The sequence below is a fragment of the Chiloscyllium punctatum genome, chromosome 18 (genome assembly GCF_047496795.1).
Source record: "Chiloscyllium punctatum isolate Juve2018m chromosome 18, sChiPun1.3, whole genome shotgun sequence".
Classification (NCBI taxonomy): Eukaryota; Metazoa; Chordata; class Chondrichthyes; order Orectolobiformes; family Hemiscylliidae; genus Chiloscyllium; species Chiloscyllium punctatum.
The window spans coordinates 83,864,959-83,888,259 of NC_092756.1; the positions used below are offsets into that span (position 1 = coordinate 83,864,959).

Consider the following 23,301-nt stretch of genomic DNA (forward strand, 5'->3'; position numbering starts at 1 on the left):
CTTGATAGAAGTTTATAAAATTATGGAGATGCATAGATAGGATTGATAGAATCTAATACTAGGGGGCATGCATTTATGGTGAGATGAGGGACATGTTTTCTATAGACCGTATGGTAGGAGTTTGGAATGTGCTGCCAGGGGTGGTGGTGGTGAAGGCAGATAAGGACATTTAAGTGACTTTTAGAGAACCAAATGAATATGCAAGGAATGCAGGCATGTGGGCCAAGAGTAGGCACAACATCGTGGGTTGAAGGGCGAGTTCCTGTGCTGTACCTTATGTTCTGTTTGTGCTGTTCAATATATTTAACTTTCCTTATTTTGAAAAAAAAGCTAGCGATGAAAAGATCTATTGCAACCAATTTCACTAAGAACTACATTACTCAGTTTAAACTTTATTCATTTAAATTTTACATTTAATACATATTTACTGTCACAACACAACATTCCTGTCACCAAAAACTGCATGTCACAAACAGACTCTGACAGTGAATTTCAAGTTGTTGGTTTGTTAATCAAACCATTGTCACCTGCAATAAGAGTACTTGGAAACAATTAATTTCTGCTTTAATAAGTCAACAGTCCCCATAAAATGCTTCACCAGGAAGGTGACATGCTTGTATATCAGACCAGTCCATATTGTTATACGAAGATAGTTTCAGGAGGTTAAAAAAATCCTACCAGAGCTAAAGCTCATTGTCTTTGTGAAAGCAAGCTTTGAAACTGAGCTCTCCTAAGATTTTAATCAACATTTCCAATACAATAAAAAGTGAGAATTATGTTATTAAAACCAAAAGGTCACAAACACTGGCCTGTTTAAAAAAAAATCGTTTCTACATTGTTTTCACTTGTTTTATATTTTTTTTTTACATCAGCCCCTGTAGAATTGTACCAATGACAAATGGAAAGACTATTCAGCTACCTTGTACCCAAGTTGTGTATTTGTAGACTGAGTGTAGTGAAGCTTGACAGCAGGTCAGCAACTTCATCAACCTGTAAGGATAGCAGGAAGGCCAGTTAGGTCAAAGCAAGTTAAACAAGAATTTCACAAAAAAAAACCCAGAAAACTCCAAAAAACACAAGGTTAAGATTTTTTAAAGTCAATTCTACATTGCTGATCTATTTGCATATTTCTCTTTACATTAAGTCCAATAAAATCATACAGAGGGCAATTTGGTTTTAGATCAATTTCTAGAGCATCATACACTAGTCTGGTCAGCTAGCTGCTACCCATCACATATTTATTGGCCGAGTGCAGTGAAACTCTTCATGATCACTACAAAGAAACTGACAATGATGATCAACATTATATTCACTAACATACAAACAAATGTGACTAGGAGGAGTGGACCATTTGGCCTCTTTCGCCTGCTCCACCAGTCAACAAAATCCTGGCTGATTTATTGCTGCATCAACTCCACATGCCAGCCATCCCCAATAATCAATCAAGGCTCTTGAATAGCAGAATTAAAGTATTCAATAACCACAATTGCGTTGCTCCGAGGTAGAGCACTCTAAAACAATTCCTCTCTCTCTCTCACACACACACACAAAATATTTCACATTAAATCTCTCTCACTTCAGATTACTCTATTTTTATGCAGAGATTTTAAATAGTCAACAGTGGAGTTTGCACATTCTCCCCATGTCTGTGTGGGTTTCCTCCCACAATCGAAAAATGTGCATGTTAGGTGAATTGGCCATGCTAAATTGCCCGTAGTGTTAGGTGAAGGGGTGTATATATAGAGGAATGGTCTGGGTGGGTTGCACTTCGGCAGGTCGGTGTGCACTTGTTGGGCTAAAGGGCCTGTTTCCACACTAAGTAATCCAATCTAATTCAAATCTTCAGACAGTGAGTAATGTATTACCAATTATTGTACCAAATAATGAGGACCAGCAAAGGCCCCGATTCAATCTTTGGTCTATGTTGAAGCAGTTTGTCACAAACAGGAAGTTAATCTAGGGATACAGCCAGATTACCATGCAAAAACTGGAACACTCATTCATCACCATTCTGAAAAATGCTCTGGGGCAACAATCATCTTAGAATAGAACACCACTGAGCAAAAACACAGGAATGGCAGAAATTACACCACTTATAATTCTTCCCGTTTAAAAAGTATCCGTTGCATGGTGGGTCAGTGGTTAGCAATGCAGCCTCACAGCACCAGGGCCACAGAATCGATTCCAGCCTCGAGCGACTGTGTGAAGTTTGCACGTTCTCCCATTGGTTTCCTCCCACAATCCAAAGATGTGCAGGTCAGGTGAATTGGTCATGCTAAATTGCCCTTGGTGTTAGGGAAAATGGGTCCTCAAAGTCGGTGTGGACTGGTTGGGCCGAAGGGCCTGTTTCCACACTGTAGGAAATCTAATCTCAAAACTGTGAGAGCACAATACAAGAGTTTAGAACCAAAGCGACTTTCAAGTTATAGACTAGATAAAAATCAGGGAATTATCTTCCCAACAAATCTGAGAATGTCCCTAGCCCATGAAACAGTTGTTTAAGAAAGTGGCTCACTGCAGCTTGAAACACTGACATAGCAAAAGTGAAGAATTAAAGCAACTGCGTTTCTAAATCTTAGGAGACTGGCTCAACACAATCTTATTCTTCCTTCTTTGTATGTTAATGTAAAAGAAAGTAGCTAAGTCACTGTCTTGTACTTTGTCTTGCCTGCACAGAATTTTCTCAATGAAAAACAAAATCCACTTGTTCACAGTCAGACCATCCCTACTCATCAGTGCCTACTTTAAAGAGAGAAAAAAAACAATTTCCTTCCTGTTTGTGTCCCACCTGTTCTTTTGTGCTGGTCATCTGAAGTTTTGTACAAAGATCATCCAGCTGCTCAGTCTCTTGGTGATTACCCAATCTTTCCAAATATTCACGCAGCATCTGAATGATCTGAGAAGTAAATATATATAGTAAAACACAGTTAGATTCAGGACACTGGATACTGGATTAAAGTTATGGTTAAATTAAGCCTATCTTACATGAAGCATAAAATGTGCACCATAGTTAAAGTTCTGGATACACAATAATTAATTGTCTGTCTCTCTAACAAGATCTTACTTGGTAAATGAACAAAAAACCTTAGAAAATTAATCCTCTAGGATCATGGGTTTTTAGGTAAAACCAGCCAGAATTCAATTCTTCATCTCTACCTTGTGACTCCTGCAAAGTCGTATGCATGTAATTGGGTGTAATGATAAGGTGTGAGATTTATATATGATAATATCACTTTATAAGAGTTGAGATTTTAAACTAGGAACATATGGAATCTTGTTCTATGGGTTTGAAGAGGCTAACTAGATCCCTTTTTCTGGAATCACGATTTTAAACCAATCTGGACTGCTTGGAGTATTAATAGAAATGGTTTAGATTTTGGGCTTTAGGATAGGAGTAAAGACAAATATTAAGTCATTATGTTAGCAAAAGTTAGGATAAACCAGATTTTTTTAAGTTAGCAAAAAGCTTTTGAATTATGCTCAGAAGAAACCTGACTGTAAGAGTTGATTCTCCTAGAAAAAGGCATAAGAGTTAAAAGGATAGGTTACCATATCATAAAGTTTATTTACAATTTCCAGACCAGGAGTGTTTGGTTAAAATTTTGCATTCAAATAAGCTGAGAAAGTCGAAGACATCAGTGGTGACAGTCAAAAGAAAAAAAGTTTCACAACTCTCAGGATTGAATCTGAAAAGAAGCTTGGACGTCTACCTACAGATATGATAGAGAAGAACAATTTCTCTGGAGTTTAATTAGCTGTAAAAGTGATGGTATTGGGGAGAAGGTGGGATTTTGTTTTACTGGGTCTTTGAAACATTTTAAAAACTGTATTATGCAGATAGTTTAGCTGGTTTTATTTTAATTTTATCTTTCTTTTGTGCAATGAACCAGTTTTATTGTTAAAACCAAATTTGTTGCATGTGTTTCAGCAAAAGACATTTTTGAAAAACAGCAAATATATATGATCTATCAAGCTAGATTTCAGTCTGGGATATGATTTCTCCAGTTACATTTGCTGAATCACAACAGGCCAGGGCTCAGCTGTCATGCTCCCTCAGAGTGATGGGTAAAGAATGAGAGTGAAGGAACAAGAGGTATTCACAAAGGGGAAAAAAAGCATGCAGTGAGACAACATATACACGGAAGTGGAAACTAAAGAGGAGACAGATACAAAAGAGATTTGGGGATAAAGATAGGAAACACATGAACACACAAGTATCAACATGAGGTGGGAGAAGGCAAGTAAGAAAGATTTTAGACAGATTACAAATAAACAGAAAGGTGGAGATGTTTACAAAGAAAAAAGGTTGACAGCGCTTGGGAGGAGTACGTGAGGATTGAAAGAGTGAAAGAATCCAACAGAATTTGGGTGGAGAGAAAACAAACAGAAAAGATTTGGGAGAAGCAGGCAATTGGCAGATGGGTTGACGGAGATGACCTAGATGGTAGTTAGTCAAGAGAATGAGGACAAATGAGGGGAAGAGTGCATAAGACAGCGAGGCAAAATAAAGAGAGGAGAGAGCAAGAAGTACTGATAAACAGGAGATTGTCTCATGACTACAAAATGTGAACTAAGAAAAAAGACAAAGGTGTGGTCATGAGTAAATCATGAAATATAATTCGTTTGACTCCTAACATGGAACACCAGAGAAGGCCAACTGGTCAAAGAAAGTAAAAAGTATACATGCAAGTAAAAAAAAACAGAGCTTAACCAGGAGCAGAAATCTTCTAGCTGCTGAAAGCCCTCCGCCTCACTTTATGCCTCACCTGTTTCACCTCCACCCGAAGGGCCTCCAGGCTTCGTGAATGACCATCTTGCAGGATGTTCAGCTTAGAGCGAGCGAGGTGGAGTGGAGTCCTTCCTGCTCGATCCAGGGCATCCACTCTGGCACCTGACAGGAACAAATGGGAAGTTTCCAGTTAGTCTTGTAGTCCAGTCATTGGCAAGATAAGCTGAGAATTGCTGACCTGTTGTTTCCGCATGGTATGTAGCTTCTTCAACTCTTACAGACCACTGCCACAGAGAAGAGAGTACAACAGGAAAAACAAAATTGGTAAACTAGTATTGTCCAGATGACATGAACCTAAACATATAGGTCAGCAGTCCTCTACCCACAACAGTGCTGGACTCTTTACTAGCTCTTCTACTACTAGATACAGGTTACCTCAACAGGGATGAAGAAATATTGAGGGGGAAGAAAGGGACCAGAAACACTTCCTTCTCATCACTTGCTGGCACAGATGTTATCTATAGATATTTGACTGCTGACTAAGGCAGAAACAAAAGAACGAGGGAGGAAAGACAAATGTATAGATGAACACAATGTAAATAAAACAAAGTCCAATCCAAGGAAAATATATGAATCTCCAGGACAGAGGAATTATCTAAAGTCTAAGTTCAAGGGGAGACTTTTCCAATAGCTCCAAACTTAAAACTCTGCATTCAGGTTTCTCACTTCAAGTCTCAGTCACAAACGACAACATAAAAATATGCACGATCAGAATGGCCACTGAATGTTTTGGTCTTTGGAGATAAATAAGTAAGTCTACTATTCCCCAATCAAATTATTTTAAAGAGAATTATTTCAAGATGGCAAGATTTGACTGGCATTAATTATGGCAGTAGTGTGCAGTCAGATACAACAGGAGGCCATTCGGCCCAACAGCCCAGAACTCATGGTGTTAAACAAACTAGGTTACCTACTGTTACAGTATGGAAAGACAGATTTACAAAAAGAAGATGCATGAAACAGGTCTTTTGATCAAAATAATTTGTAACTCCAAATGTATAGTAATCCCAATGATAACAATATTATACTATAATAACAAAGTTAAATTATGAGCTTTTATTTAAAAGGAGGTAGTGTGCACTCACCTCCTCTTAAGAGTGTAGTGATCACAGGTACATGGTTTGTACAAGCAGCTGAAAAAGAAACCGAATCAGCTGCTTAGTAATGTTAATGTTTACAATACAGTACAGAAGAACCAGGAACTCCCTAGTGCACAAACGCTAACATCAATCAAACCACAACACCAAATATACATGGCGCCGTCAACTTTTATTGAAGGTCAGAGTAAGATCAAAAGATAAATGTTCTACTCCTGTTCTTAATTCGTATCTTTCTAACTCAGCACTCAAAGAATTAAACTTATTCTTGATATATCTTGGTGTCATGATATCAGGGATGCAAGTTTTTTTGGTTCATTTGTGGGACTTGGGAGTCGCTGGCTGGCCAGCATTGATAGCCCGTCCCTATTTGCCCTTGAGAAGGTGGTGGTGAGCTGCCTTCTTGAATCGCTGCAGTCTACATGCTGTGGGTTGACCCACAATGCTGGTAGGGAGGGAATTTCAGGATTCTGACCCAATGACTGTGAAGGAACGGTGATATATTTCCAAATCAGGCTTGGAGGGGAATTTGCAGGTGGAGGTGTTCCCAAGTACCTTAACCTTATAGGTAAAAATGGTTGTGGGTTTGGAAGGTGCTGTCTAAGGATCTTTGGTGAATTTCTGCAGTGCATCTTGTAGACAGTACACACTGCTGCTACTAAGCGCCAGTGGTGGGGGGAGTGAATGTTTATAAATGCAGTGCTAGTCAAGCGGGGGCTACTTTGTCCTGGATGGTGTCAAGCTTCTTGTGCGTTGTTGGACTTGCACCCATCCAGACAAGTGGGGATTATTCCATTACACTCCTGACTTGTGTCTTGTAGATGGTGGATAGACTTTGGGGTGTCAGGAGGTGAGTTACTCGCTGCAATATCCCTAGTCTCTGACCTGATTTGTAGCCACTGTATTTAAGCGGTAAATCCAGTTGAGTTTCTGATCAATGGTAACCCAAAGAATGTTGACAGTGAGGGATTCAGTGAAAATAATACCGTTCAATGTCAAGGGGCAGTGGTTAGAGTGTCTCTTATTGGTGATGATAATTGTCTAGCATTGGTGTGGCGCGAATGTTACTTGCCACTTGTCCACCCAAGCTGGATACTGTCCAGATCTTGTTGCATTTGAGCACGCACTGCTTCAGGACCCAAGCAGTCGTGAGTGGTGCTGAACACTGAAATCATTGGCAAACATCCCTACTTCTGACCTTATGACAGAGGGAAGGCCAATGATGAGGAAGCTGAAAATCACTGGGCCTAGGACATGATCCTGAAGGACTTCTGCAGAGATGCCCTAGAGCTGAGATGACTGACTCTTCACAACCACAACCATCTCCCTTTGTGCCAGGTAAGACTAACCAGTGGAGAGTTTCCCCCCTGATACCCACTAATTCCAGTTTTGCCAGGGCTCCTTGATGCCATACTCAGTCAAATGCATCCTTGATGTTCAGGGCTGTCACTCTCACTTCACCTCTGCAATTCAGGTGTTTTGTCCATGTTTGAAGAGAGGCTGTAATGAGATCAGGAGCAGAGTGACCCTGTTGAAACCCAAACTGCGTGTCACTAAGCAGGTTATTGCTGACGATCACAGATATACAAGTCTCCAGCCAATTCAGTTCACTCCGTGTGATATCAAGAAACAGCTGGAGGCACTGGATACTGCAAAGGCTATGGGCCCTGATAACATTCGCAATAATACTGAAGATGTTTGCTCCAGAACTTATTGCTCCCCTAGCCATGCTCTTCCAATATAGTTACAACACTGACATCTACCTGACAATGTGGAAAACTGCCCAGATAGCACTGTTGATGACCTGATGATTGAGAGTAGACTGATTGGGCAGTAATTGGCTGGGTTGGATTTGTCCTGCTTTTTGCGTACAGCACATACCTGGGCAGTTTTGCACATTGTCAGGTAGATGCTAGTGTTGTAACTATATTGGAAGAGCTTGGCTAGGGGAGCGATAAGTTCTGGAGCAAACATCTTCAGTATTATTGAGAATGTTATCAGGGCCCATAGCCTTTGCAGGATCCAGTGCCTCCAGTTGTTTCTCGATATCACATTCAGTGAACTGAATTAGCTGGAGACTTGTATCCGTGATGCTGGGGACCACTGGAAGAGCCCAAGATGGATCATCCACTCGGCACTTCTGACTGAAGATTGTTGCGAATGCAAGTGACGCTATCAAGGCTGGCATTCAAGCTCAAGGTGCAGATGGTGGTGAATCTATTCTTGAAATAGTCAAGCCCATGTGATCTGGTGCTCTTGGTGTTCTTCTCTGGTGGGAAATTCCAGAAAGGTGTATTAAACAAATGGCAATATATGTTCAAGTCAAGATAATGCGTGATTTAGAGGTGATAGAAGTGCCATGGATCAGTAGAGCTTGGTCATCTTTTTGATCTGTGCTCCAATACGGTCCCACGTCCCATTGTGACCCTCTGAAATTTGTCACAACCCTTCGGTGGTAGTGAAGTAGGGAGGAAGAGAAGACCTATGATTATTAGAACAGGAGGTCAGCCTCTGCTGCCTTAGAGTTCATGGCCTCCATTGGCAGAGTCATAGAGATGTACAGCACGGAAACAGACCCTTCGGTCCAACTCATCCATGCTGACCAGCTATCCTAACGTCATCTAGTCCCATTTGCCAGCACTTGGCCCATTTCCTTCTAAACTCTTCCTATTCATATACCTATCCAGATGCCTTTTAAATGCTGTAATTGTATCAGCATTCACTACTTCCTCTGGCACTCACTCATTCTCCACCCCCCCACCCCTCCACCTGCATGAAAACATTGCCCCTTAGGTCTCTTTTATATCTTTCCCCTCTCACCCTAAACCTATGCCCTCTAGTTCTTCACTCTCCTACCCCAGGGAATAAACTGTGTCTATTAATTATATCCATGTTCCTCATGATTTTATAAACCTCTATAAAACTCACCCCTCAGCCTCCGACGCTCCAGGGAAAACAGCCCCAGTCTATTCAACCTCTCCCTAAAGCTCAAATCCTCCAACCCTGGCAACATTCTTGTAAATTTTTTTGAACCTTTTCAAGTTTCACAACATCCTTCCGACAGGAAGGAGACCAGAATTGCATGCAATATTCCAAGCTCCACTTTGGGAGGCCCTGTTCTAGATGGTCAAGACAGACATTCTGAATGATAAAATACACAGCAGCCACAGAATTCAATTGTAGGGATGGGTGTTTAGATAGAGAATGAGGTTCTGATGGCACTGATTTGCCCTCAAACTGCTCAATTTCCCAAATGGAGTGTATTCCTTCACACTCCCAAGATTGTGCTCTTTAGGTGGCAAGAGGGCAGTGGATACACAGGAGGTGAGCCACCCACTGCTGAAACTTGGATCAGAACTGTTCCAGTAGCCAGTCCAGTTCCGTTTTGGTCAGTGACGACCCACAAAGTACTAGTGGCAAAGTAATGTCATTGAATGTCAAGGGATAGATCCACTTTTTTTTTTGTTGAAGAACTTTCCCAAGCACTTGTGTTGCATGGGTGTTACATGCTTTTATCAGACCAACCCTCGACTTTACCCAGCCTGGCTACAAGACAGCATGAACTACTTCTTTACCTGGGCAACTGTGAATGGGGCTGAACACAATACCAGAAATAGCCACTTCCGATTTTATGCAGAAGGAAAGGTCTTTACGAAGGCTGAAGATGTTTGGTCTCGGACGCTGGCTTGAGACAGTGGAGATGATTGGCTTCCAAAAGGAGAAATATCTTCATTTGCATACGAGATATGATACCGACCATTAGAGCGCTTCCTCCCAATCCCCACCTGTTTCAGTTTTGTTATCATTCCGTGGTGCCCACAGTCAGCAGTTACTCTCATCTCACTGCACCACAGCTCTAGAAACAGATCTGGTTTCTAAATCTGGCTCCAGGTGATACTGTAAAACAACTGTGTTTTGAAAACACTGCTGACAACTCCTTTAATTATTTTATTGATGACAGAAGTTTCAATGGGAAGCCATTTGTTTGATTGGATTTATCCTACTTTTTGAGAGTAGGGCAAATGCAAACTTCAGACAAATCTCAATGTTGTAGATGCACTGGGACAATTTGGGTAGAAGCACAGGTAGTTCCAGTCAAGTTAATACAGTTGGGACATCATGTTCGTGTTCAGGGACACACTACTATTATAGGACAAGCCAAACAGAGAACAGCCAGGGAATTCCTAGAGGCATGGCACTCATCCACAGATTCAATCAATAAGCACATCGACCTGGACCCAATATACGGACAGCTGGAACTGACAACCGGAAGCGGCAGATTCAAACCACTACAAATGGCGGAGAAAAGATCACAGAAGCGCTTCACAGGAGGCTCCCAAGCACTGAGGATGTCACCTAGACAGGGGACGTCTGCAACACAAGTTCCCAGCTCAGCGAACAGAACCACAACAACGAGCACCCGAGCTACAAATCTTCTCACAAACTTTATTGATGGTGAAAGAACCAAAAATATGAGTGCTTTAGTGTTACAGTCAAGCAACCAGAGTAATAACCCAATACTACTGATATGAGCACTAAAATTTAAAATTATAGTCATATTTTCAAACTAACAAAATCTGAGTGATTGGAACTCCTACTCTCTGGATTACTTGACCACTGACATGATCGTATCCCACTGACCAAACTGGCAAGTGGAAATAATATTTAATTGCAGGCAATTGACACTTTGAAATATACCAGACTAAGTGTCCTGTACAGACGAAGTCAGACAGCATTAGAATGGACATTGGAACACAAAGCCTCAAAAGCTCCATAAACTTGGCAGCATGTGAAAAACTACAGCCCTGTTTGGGAAAACAGCCACATCCAAGCATAGCTAAAACCTAGTTTTAAACAGAAACCATCTCAAAAATAATTCAATGTATTTTTTACGATAAGAAATTAACAACTAGAATAGAAAACACAGTAGCTGGAGATTCTGAGTAATGCTATGCTGTAGCACTAACTCCCATTGCCACTCAAAACATGAACTTATTACAGCTTCAGAAATATTAAAGTTCTTCATCGTTATCATACCCAGATGCAGCGGTGTGTTTCCCAGTCCATCCCTCTGGTTAGGGTCTGCTCCATGATCCAACAGCAACTGCACTATAATGAGAAGAGAAGGCAAAAGTGGTCAGGTTTCACCACTGGTTTCAAACAAAAAAAAACACACATTCTAACCCTAAACAAATAATGAATCCTCATTAGATCAACATTCCTCAAACCCAACTCATACCATCTGGTTAACTGATGTCAACAAATTGAAATTGAGCTCGTTTTACTATCCAAAATTGTGCACATCCCTGGATGTAGACTTAACACCTTTTATACAGTTAGATGTGCAAATTGACAATCACCTGTCCCTCTAACTGATGGACCACTTGTGAAAGCAGAAAGGTAAAACAGCCAAGTATATATATCAGAACAGAGCGGGTTGCAGGGAGAAGAGGATAAAGAGTGAATATATACTTGACTAAGAAATGGCATTTTCACTCTACTCACCGATTGAACTGTTTCCATTACAAGAAGCGAAGTGAAGAGCAGTCCTGCCTTTGTCATCTGCTACACATGGTTCAGTGCCACATTCAAGCAGTTGGCTCACTAAATAAAATGATACGGTTGGTCTGTTACTGAGATCAGACTAATATAATCCATGTCAAGCATTTCAAACCCCCACAATCTCCGTCCCAGTATTTTAAGACTGCAGCCAGTCAGCAAGACCTTAAAAGTTCAATCAGCTTGAAGTTCCAGAGCTATCTTGTGTGAAGGAAATCTTGTTCAGTGAATAAAGTTAAGGGTGTCAAACACACTGCACACTGTTTCCTCCCAGAATCCAAAAAATGTGCAGGTTAGGTAAATTGGCCATGCTAAATTGCCCATAGGTGAAGGGGTCAATGTAAGGGAATGGGTCTGGGTGGGTTGCGCTTTGGCATGTCTGTGTGGACTTGTTGGGCCGAAGGGCCTGTTTCCACACTGTAAGTAATCTAATCTAATCTGATTTTATATTTTATACAAATTAACCTCAGTTCTCATCGATCTGCATTTGAAACTCTCTTGGCTTTGACACCTGAGGTGTGTCCTTATGGAGAAAGTCTTATGGCTGTGTGTAAGTCAAACATGGTGATAAGTCATGATTTGGAGATGGTGATGTTGGGCTGGAGTGTACAAAGTTAAAAATTACAACACCAGATTATAGTCCAACAGGTTTAATTGGAAGCACTAGCTTTCAGAGCGCTGCTCCTTCATCAGGTGGTTGTGGTTATGAAGGAGCAGTGCTCCAAAAGCTAGTGCTTCCAATTAAACCTGGTGGGTTATAATCTGGTGTTGTGCGATTTTTAACATGGTGATACGTCCACACCAACAAAACAGATTGACCAAGAAGCAAGACATGATGACATTTCATTGAAAACATTCAAGTATGTATCAACTATTTATTTCCACAACATAGTTTCTTTAAAGTATGAACTCCAGTGTTAGTTTAGCTTATTTGATCATAGCCTTGCCTCTAAAAATGATGGTTATGGGCTGAAGCTCCATCTTAGGTTTCGAGCATGTACTACAGGTTGACACTTAAGTGTGGTACCAAGGGAGTTCTGCATTACAATCGGATTACAAGATCAGACACAAGTCAGGCAATCACCAAAGTTTAAATCTGGAGATGAAATGGAATCAATATGGGTTTCAGCAGCATTTGAGCTCAGGCAGGGATGCCAAGTGTTAAGGAGACACAAGTTTTGGTGGAGAGCATACAGCTCAGTATAGCATTCCAAAAATGGGAACAGTCAGGTTCACTCAATGTGGGAAAGGGGGTCGGCTTGATGACAAGGTAGAAAATTTGTGACAGTGTCCGAATACAATGACTTCAAGTCTAGGCTCATCCAAAGTGTTCTGGTCCCCAGAAAGACCAGTAATTTTCTTTTGAAAACAAAAACCTAGTTAATAGCAAAAAGAGTGATTTCACAAAACTTCACATTTTAGGACTTTTACTGTAAGAAAAGAGGTAAAGCACCGTAGACAAAAGACAATCCTTGTAAGCAACATATATTTTAGTCACAGGACAGAATTTTACCCCCTTCAGTTTTAACATAGTTGAGGGGAAAAAAGCATTTCACTTGATAAATTTTACACCATCGTTTTAAGTAACTGCTCAATTCTCCATGCATCAGTCCAAGCTGATGATTCCTAGCTAATGAGTATCTAATTCTGTTTTTGCCTAACTCAGCCTAATAGTTTTGAGATTAAAAGTTATCTTTTATAACAAGTCCGTTACGCCTGGAGATTCAACCTATAACAAATGCTGGCCATCTTCCAGCCCCATTTGACTCCTCACAAATTTGAAAATCCCAATCCAAGTGCAGGCCATCATTGGCATTCCTATACCATGAACCTTTTGACCATCATCTGGTCTCTCTCTCCCAGGTCATGGCAGATCAACAATATATTAGCGTTTCCAGGGATACCTTAAAAATCCCTCCCTCCCAAAGCACATCTTGGTGTGGGCCTTGCATCCAGGTAGAATGATAATTAGTTATGCTTGAGATCTCACTTACATTAAAAACTATCCATTTATGTCCAAGATAACTGTTCACAACCCAATATTCTCAATATTTTTTGGGACTTTAAAGACTGAGTGTATCCACTGTTGCCACACAGGGTGCTGCCATTGCCATCAAATGTAAATATCCTGCATTTGCTTCTCAAAAATAAAAGCTGACCCCCCCCCCCTTTTTTTATCTGTAATAATCAAAGCACTAGAGCGTTCTGTCAAGCAGGTTTCAAAAGAGGTCACATCATCAGCTTCACTTCACCTTAAAGACAGTCCTAAAATATGGCATGTTACAAACATCATAATTATTACACAACACTAGAGGCTTGCAGGATGGGGAGGATTTCAAAGAAAGGAGATCAAGAGGTGGAGTCATTAGTTGTCAGCAGAGATACTTTTTTTTGCAGGTAGGCAGTGAAGATGAGAATTTTGAAAAGGAGGTTCAGCATTTGAGTAGAGAGAGTAAATTAATGCAGTGTAAATTTTAGAAAAAGGACCCGAATGTAGCTAATGCTAATATGAATAGGTGAAGTTAACTGGAATTAGTACTTACAGTGAAGCATCTGACTTTTGCTGACTCACTGGGGATAAAGCTTCACTGACCACCATACCAACCTCCGTCATTCCAACACCTTAAACATTCACTTCAGTTGAATCATAAGGAACACAATCTCGAGCACAGAGAAAAGCCCTGTAATGTCACACACCTCATTTCCCTTAATTCCCTGATAGAAATCAAAAATCTGGCTATGTTTAAGGCTGTAATGGACTATGATGGGAGCATCCACAACCTTCAGGGAGTGCAAAGTTGCAAAACCAACAGAGGTTTAGTAGCAAAATCAAGGAGAGGCATTAAACTTATTGCATTGTGAAAGTGAAGACAAGAAAATGACTGAGGATACAAGCAGCTGAATTTTTTTTTTAAAAAGTACTGGAGGCAAAGGAAAGAAAGCCGGCAAGAATTAAATTGGAAAATAAGTCTACAGAAGAAAAATGAACATATACAACCAGAAGAAAGGACCCATTATTTCCAGTATAATTATCGATACAAGATAGGCTTAATTCCCTTTCAATGTGGACACAGCTAGGTGCCTAAACTACAAACAAAGAATCTGTATGAAGACATAACACACAAAGCTAAATTAATCTTACCAATATCAACTTCATTGGCATTTGCAGCTTCTCGTAAACGCTTCTGAGCTGCAAAATAAGTAGAATTACTTGTAAAAACAAAACTATGAAATAACAACCAAAGCTAGTGCATACGTCTAACTGATAAAAGTTTATGAATTATGCTTATTTATTTATCCATGGTTCTAAGCAAACTGTTCCTGGTCAGCTCATTTAACAGACAATAAATACTGCACTTGTGTTTCAAAACCAAGTGTCTCACTCATCAGTCCTAATATCTGAAGTCTGTTGCTTTTGCATTGCAGGTTCCATTGGTGGAAGCTTGTATTCACAAGTTGCCTTTAAAATAACTAACTGGGGCTTTCACCTCCAGGATAGCCCCACAATACCCATCACTCTTCCTACATAATGAACAGCGAATGTAAAAGCATTTCTTCTTGAGGTGGAACTGCATGTAGACAGTAATTCAATTAAACTTATATTCCAAAAATTCTCAGCACTTCCAAACCTTTTTTAAAAATAACATGGCCCAACATAAACCAGATTATCAGACAGAATATAGAGATGGGGGGGGGGGGGGAGTGGCATGGGGGAAACAGCAGTACAGCTTTTTGTTAAGTGCATGTTCAGCAAATTGCCACCAATCTTTTTGTGTAGAAATAGGCTGCTTGCTTTCCTTGGGCAGAAAATGCTTTAAGCAGGGAAAATTGTAATTTAAATGCAAAGACTATTCCTCTCACACCAACCAGCCACTAATCAATAACATGGAGATATTTGCATCCAAGAGATCCATTTACAAATTAAACCAAGATCCTATCGGTCCTCCAAGTTGAATGTAAAAACAAACACAAAGCATTTCTTGTAGAGTGTAGATTCTCCAGCTATTCCTCAAAATACTGCCCTGGATTTGTAAAAGATCCCAATACAGCAGATACCCAATCTTAACACCTCTGACAGTGCAGCATTCCTTCAGTGCTGCACTAAAGCAACAACCTTGATTACATGGTCACTTGAACCCACAGATCTCTTGACTCCAAGGTGAAATTGCTGCCCAATTAGCTAAGGCCAAACTTTCAGCAGAAGAAGCAGGGAACATAGTAAACATCTTTCAATATATCCAGTCAACAAATCCAACCTAAATCCTACTGTCCAACTGAAGAAAATTCAAGTATCTCTGACCCTAACTCAAAGCAACATAATTGAAAATGCCCCAATCCAATGCAATCTCCCAAACCAAGCTGGTCAAGCAATCCCAATGGGACAGACTGACCACGGACTCCAGTGCAATCACCCAATCCCAATGGGACAGACTGACCACGGACTCCAGTGCAATCACCCAATCCCAACGGGACAGACTGACCACGGACTCCAGTGCAATCACCCAATCCCAACGGGACAGACTGACCACGGACTCCAGTGCAATCACCCAATCCCAACGGGACAGACTGACCACGGACTCCAGTGCAATCACCCAATCCCAACGGGACAGACTGACCACGGACTCCAGTGCAATCACCCAATCCCAACGGGACAGACTGACCACGGACTCCAGTGCAATCACCCAATCCCAACGGGACAGACTGACCACGGACTCCAGTGCAATCACCCAATCCCAACGGGACAGACTGACCACGGACTCCAGTGCAATCACCCAATCCCAACGGGACAGACTGACCACGGACTCCAGTGCAATCACCCAATCCCAACGGGACAGACTGACCACGGACTCCAGTGCAATCACCCAATCCCAACGGGACAGACTGACCACGGACTCCAGTGCAATCACCCAATCCCAACGGGACAGACTGACCACGGACTCCAGTGCAATCACCCAATCCCAACGGGACAGACTGACCACGGACTCCAGTGCAATCACCCAATCCCAACGGGACAGACTGACCACGGACTCCAGTGCAATCACCCAATCCCAACGGGACAGACTGACCACGGACTCCAGTGCAATCACCCAATCCCAACGGGACAGACTGACCACGGACTCCAGTGCAATCACCCAATCCCAACGGGACAGACTGACCACGGACTCCAGTGCAATCACCCAATCCCAACGGGACAGACTGACCACGGACTCCAGTGCAATCACCCAATCCCAACGGGACAGACTGACCACGGACTCCAGTGCAATCACCCAATCCCAACGGGACAGACTGACCACGGACTCCAGTGCAATCACCCAATCCCAACGGGACAGACTGACCACGGACTCCAGTGCAATCACCCAATCCCAACGGGACAGACTGACCACGGACTCCAGTGCAATCACCCAATCCCAACGGGACAGACTGACCACGGACTCCAGTGCAATCACCCAATCCCAACGGGACAGACTGACCACGGACTCCAGTGCAATCACCCAATCCCAACGGGACAGACTGACCACGGACTCCAGTGCAATCACCCAATCCCAACGGGACAGACTGACCACGGACTCCAGTGCAATCACCCAATCCCAACGGGACAGACTGACCACGGACTCCAGTGCAATCACCCAATCCCAACGGGACAGACTGACCACGGACTCCAGTGCAATCACCCAATCCCAACGGGACAGACTGACCACGGACTCCAGTGCAATCACCCAATCCCAACGGGACAGACTGACCACGGACTCCAGTGCAATCACCCAATCCCAACGGGACAGACTGACCACGGACTCCAGTGCAATCACCCAATCCCAACGGGACAGACTGACCACGGACTCCAGTGCAATCACCCAATCCCAACGGGACAGACTGACCACGGACTCCAGTGCAATCACCCAATCCCAACGGGACAGACTGACCACGGATTCCAGTGCAATCACCCAATCCCAACGGGACAGACTGACCACGGACTCCAGTGCAATCACCCAATCCCAACGGGACAGACTGACCACGGACTCCAGTGCAATCACCCAATCCCAACGGGACAGACTGACCACGGATTCCAGTGCAATGGGACAGACTGACCACGGACTCCAGTGCAATCACCCAATCCCAATGGGACAGACTGACCATGAATGTCTTTGCCCAGGGGACAAGCCTTGCGGTGAACCTTGACCTGCCGCTTCAGACGGTTGACGCCCATTTTCCCGGTAAGCTCCTGCTGACGGCCGCCGGGCTCCTGCCACATGAAGTGCAAGTAGCTGAGGCCCTCGGTGTAGTCCCCGGTTCCGAGGCGGTGGCGCCGGCCGCAGTCCGGGCCGAAGGCGGCCAGTCGGAAGGTGTCGTCGACGACGGCGGTGGCCGCTGCCCCGCGCTCGGACACCGGGTACTCGCCCTCGGAGCTCGAGCGCTCCGACACTGTGTCGTCGTCCGAGGCCGCCATGGAACCGCTCATTTCATCGCTCAGCCTCTACCGCACCATTGGTGACGGCGGGTCTTCCTCGATAAATTATTTTTATTTATTTTCTCTCCTTCGCGTTCATCCCGGAGGCCGACTGTCCTGTCCACTGATTGGACCAAGGCTGGGTGATTGACGTTGCTTTCGACCGATCGACGTCGGCGTCGCGTCGATGATGTCATACGTGTCCAATTGGAATGTGTCCCCTCCTGAGGGGGGCGGGGCAGAGAGGTGGTCCTTTGACCGCTTTAAGGCGGCCAGGCTGAGTGCCTGATGGCAACGTCGCTGTTTGGCCAGTTGAGGTGTTCATGTCCTTTCTAGAGATCAAGGTTCAAGGCACATCTGCTCTGGTGTACAATAACATCTCTGAGCAGAGTGCTTTAAAATACACTTAAAGATTTTAACGTGAGGAAAAGACCCTTCTAGCCATCATGCCAAGCCAGGCAGCATTAGGAGGTGGAGAAGTCAACATTTTGGGTATAACTCTTCTTCAGAAATAAAGGTTATAAACGTTGACTTCTCCACCTCCTGATGCTGCTTGGCTTGCTATGTTCTTCCACCCCCTTGTCGTCTACTTTGGATTCCGGCATCTGCAATTCTTTTATCTCCAATATGATCATGGCTAATTGTCCAACTCAATACTCTGTTCCTGCTTTCTGCTCATATCCCCTTAGCTCTGAGAACTAACACTTGCAAGACAACGAGACCAGTATTGGAAAGTGGGACTCACATATGTAGTAATGCCATTTTGGCAGTACAGACTCAATGAGTCAAAGAACATCTTCTAGACTGTATGATTCTGTAACTATATCTAATTCCTTTAGTGTTTAGACCTCAACTGTTTTCTGTAGTTGGGAAGAGAATAATCTATCAACAAGCACCTATCTACAAACCCAAGTTTCAGCACATGGTCTGTAGCTTTGTATGTTCTGTTTTTTTTTCCAAGTGCTCATCTAAACACTTCTTAAATGTCTTCAGCAATGTTCCCTCTAAGCTGCAGGGCTGAGTGAGTTCACAACAGCTCCAATCTTCTGCACGCTGTCATCAGCATCAGCATACTGAGCACAGATACAGATACCCACCACACTTTTTTTTTAAAAACTTAAATAACTAACTCCGAGGCCAGGATCCTATCATACTTTATTTGCATATGGCCATCCAGTCCCTGAAGTAAGGATACTCTGAATCCCCTGTTTATTTTCTTTTGCCACTTGGGTGTTTCTTTTCTTCATGGTGGTAGAAATTGAATAAAGATTTGTACACCCTGTGTCTTTCACTGTGTCTCATACCTGCGTGTGTGCGTGTGCGCACACACACAAACAACATGGGTGTTGGGGAAAAATAAGCACTACTGCAAAGAAAAGAAACAGGAGTGTCAGAGATTCTAATTGCCCTGAGAGCTGGAAAAATAAATCCCCTGTTTGTTTCTTTATTTTATCAAACAATTCACAGTTTACAAAACAATTAACATTTACAGCTGTATACAGAGAAACAGCAATTTTACAAGGGAGAGGAAAGGCAAAGCCAAGCCCCAAACCCTGACATTCAAATGGTTTTCAGCGAAATGAGGACAAACTTTCAATCATTACAAACAGTAACAATGACATTTGTACATACAAGACAGTCCAATCATGTAAGAAACAGTGCATACAATACAAACACCCAGAAAACCCAGCAAGCCCCCGCCCCCATCCCTCCCACCTTCCAGCCACTCTAAGGCAGCCCACCCCTACGCACCATCTGGCTCTCGGTCCACCTGATGCCCATTCCAGTTCTCAGTTCGCCCTGTCACACCTTTCAACCACTCTAGGATAGCCCGCCCCAGTACCCGCAAGGGGTGAGAGCACTGAGGATGGCCCACCCGCCTTCCGGCCCTCTGTCTGCCTCCACGTACCATTCGGCTCTCACCCACTCTGATTGGCCCGTGGACTACCCTGATACACCGTCCTGCCACCTCTAGGACAGCCCGTCCCCTTCCCGAGGGACGACAGCGCCTAGGGCAGCCCACAAGCCTTCCGGATCTCAGCCCGCCCCTACTCACCGAGCTCTCAGCTGCTCTGACACACCTTCCGACCACCTCTAGGACAGCCCTTCTCGGAACAACAGCGCTCAGAACAGCCTGCCCATCTTCTGGCTCTCGGGGCAACAGCTTTCAGGAAGACCTATGAGCCTCCCAGCTCATAGTAAGGGCTGCCATACCCCGGGACACACAAGACAGTGCAGGTGATGACCCCAACAAACCTCATGACAGTTAATTATCAACAAACAGAGTCCTTTCTGGTAAATAGAGTCCATTAGCATAGACAGTTCTCGTTAAAATGTAGAGTCCATTCCCAGAAACAGAGTCCACTCCAGTATACAAAGTGCATTGTCAGAAATGGAGTCCACCCCAAACTGCAGAGTCCATTGCTAAAGACAGAGTCCACAACTGAGGGTAGAGTCCAATCCCAAAGGCAGCAAATGCACACCTCACAGCAGAAGATATTCAATCTCCAAGGAGTCCTGGCCCTTCAGAGAACCAGGCCCACTCCCAGGAACAGAGTATATTGTAAAGGTGCAGTTAACTCACAGAGGTTTGGTCCACTCCTGAAGGAAAGGTCTGCTCCCAAACTCCAGGATACAGCAAGTGCTCACCTCCCAGCACACACACACACACACAGGTGTTCAATCTTCAAAGGCCCAGTCCCAGGGCTAGGCCTCCCCACAGGAACAGCTCATCTGGCAAGGTGTATTTTTCACAAGGGCTCAGTCCAAACACCAAAAATAAACAGTGAAGCCACACACACAAAAAAAGAAAACTAGAGTCCAAGGGCTAAGCCCTACCACAAAAATCAACATTTGTCCTTTTCTCAAAAGTGAAAGAGAAAAGAGTAACACACAGGCTGTAACCAGCCAGTGAAACAACAATCCCCTAATGAGAACTGAGTTATACCTGAAACACATTGTGTGCATCAAGAGTTTAGAAATCAGTCCTCACTAAAGGAATACCAGTTAACAAACTGGCTAAATAATTCAGCCAGTTCAGGAATCAGGTTTTCCTTTCCTCCCCCCTCGAAAAAAAAAGCAGAAAGCAACAGTAACGCATTGACTGTGGTCCAGCCAGCACAGAGTGTCCCCTAAACTAACAAGGATCTGAATCTCCTGGGTTTTTTTCCTTTTTATTTCTTTCCCACACTACCGCCTAACTGCAGTAGTGCTTATTTTTTCCCCAGCACCCATGTTGTGTGTGTGCAGGTGTGAGACACAGTGAAAGACAGAAGGTGTACGAATCTTTATTCAATTCCCACCACCAGGAAAAAAGGAAACACCCGAGTGGCCAGTGACAAGCAGTGCCCTTCTCATCAAAGGGCAATGCTGTGTGACCAAACAGTGAAGGGGAGGGCAGGGATTAAATCAAAATAGAGTTGGAGGGGGAAATAATGCCCTCTACTCCCTGCGGTGCCCACCTCTCCATGAACAACTCTAGGGTGTCGGTGGACACCACGTGCTCCTTTTCCAGAGACACCCAGGCTCTAACGTAATCTCCTGGTTATATCTGTCAGCCAGGGCTCCCCGAGTGGCCCAGATTCACAACCCCAATCAAGGATTTCATAGTTAATAAGATCCACCTGGTTCCATTCACCACAAAAACCTATCCTCAAATCCCCTCTAAACTTCCTGCACCTTACATTAAAACTGTTCGCTGGATACTGACTCTTCAACTAAATGAAAATATTTCTCTCTATCTATGTTCTTCATAATTTTGTATACCTCAATTAGGTTCCCCCCCAACCTTCTCTGCTCTAAAGGAACATACCTCAGCCTATCTAGTCTATCTTCATCACTCCAGTCACTGCAACCTCCTGATAAGTCTTCTCTGCACCCTCTCTAGTGCAGTCACATCCTTACCATAGTGTGGTGACCAGAACTGCACACAGTACTTCAGCTGTGACTTAATCAATGTATACACATCAATCATAACCTCCTTGCTGTTTGATCAGAATCAAACTGCATTTGTGACTATGTATATGTACAAAGATGTGAATATGAATAAAGTATATTTTTGAAATTAAACGAAGTTTAACAATGTTTTGACTAACAAAGGCAAGTAACAATATGCCTACTTAAGAACCTTATCAACTTGTCCTGCTGCCTTTACGAATCTATGGACACACACCAAGATCTAGGTAAAAACAATGACTGCAGATGCTGAAAACCAGATTCTGGATTAGTGGTGCTGGAAGAGCACAGCAGTTCAGGCAGCATCCAAGGAGCAGTAAGATCTACGTTTCAGGCAAAAGCCCTTCATCAGGAATACAGGCAGAGAGCCTGAAGCGTGGAGAGATAAGCTAGAGGAGGGTGGTGGGGAGGGGGGGGTGGAGGTGGAGGAGAAAGTAGCATAGCGTACAATAGATGAGTGGGGGAGGGGATGAAGGTAATAGGTCGGGGGGGGAGGGTGGAGTGGATAGGTGGAGAAGAAGATAGGCAGGTAGGACAAGACATGGGGACAGTGCTGAGCTGGAAGTTTGGAACTGGGGTGAGGTGGGGGAAGGGGAAATGAGGAAACTGTTGAAGTCCACATTGATGCCCTGGGGTTGAAGTGTTGCGAGGCGGAAGATGAAGTGTTCTTCCTCCAGGCGTCTGGTGGTGAGGGAGCGGCAGTGAAGGAGGCCCAGGACCTCCATGTCCTCGGCAGAGTGGGAGGGGGAGTTGAAATGTTGGGCCACAGGGCGGTGTGGTTGATTGGTGCGGGTGTCCCGCACACCAAGATCTGTCTGATCCTCTATGTTTCTCAGGGTCCTGCTATTCAACATTGTCTTGGTGAACCTTGCTGCTGAATCAGGCTGCTTGATGGTTGGGTGTCTGGGCTCGACGATCAGAGCTGCCTAGATTAGTGATCCAGAGATATGAGTTCAAATCCCACCAGGACATCATGGAAAAATTTAAATTCAATTGCTTAAGTGAATAAGACTCTATAAAATAAGGTTAGACAATAACCTATCAAAATAATAAATGAACAATTGATGCCAATGCAGGTATGACAAGACAAATTATAACATTGTGACAAATTGAATTATAACAATTCTGTGAATTCTGGTATTTGAAAACCTGCCTCAGCTCATCTGCGGGCGAACTGTGAGATGGCTGTTTTTGACAGACATAGACGCAATGGAACAAAGGGCATTTTTCTGTGCAGTAAATCTCTATGACTCTAACCTTCCTTCATGCCTTTTTTACCACTAGCACTAGACTTGACTGTACTCATGCGCTTCCACATTTGACCTTTGGTTGACTTTCTCATCCAAAATTTTGCAAATAGCAACTCAGTCATAGAGCCATAGAAATGATAAGCACAGAAGGGGACCATTCAGCCCATCTTGTCTATGCCGACCCAAAGAAACCCAGATGCCTTTTCC

At 43.4% G+C, this 23,301-nt stretch overlaps 1 protein-coding gene across 1 annotated transcript; it reads right to left on the bottom strand.

Moving 5' to 3' along the window:
* Positions 1 to 376: 376 nt before the first annotated feature.
* On the bottom strand, positions 377 to 18,033 carry ankrd54 (ankyrin repeat domain 54). Its single transcript, XM_072588620.1, has 8 exons — positions 17,578 to 18,033; positions 14,588 to 14,635; positions 11,392 to 11,490; positions 10,924 to 10,995; positions 5,875 to 5,922; positions 4,767 to 4,891; positions 2,789 to 2,896; positions 377 to 990 (listed from the first exon to the last, which is right to left on the bottom strand). The coding sequence occupies exons 1-8, from the start codon at positions 17,900 to 17,902 to the stop codon at positions 916 to 918; spliced, it is 900 nt and encodes a 299-aa protein (XP_072444721.1). The 5' UTR covers positions 17,903 to 18,033; the 3' UTR covers positions 377 to 915.
* Between the last annotated feature and the right edge of the window lie 5,268 nt (positions 18,034 to 23,301).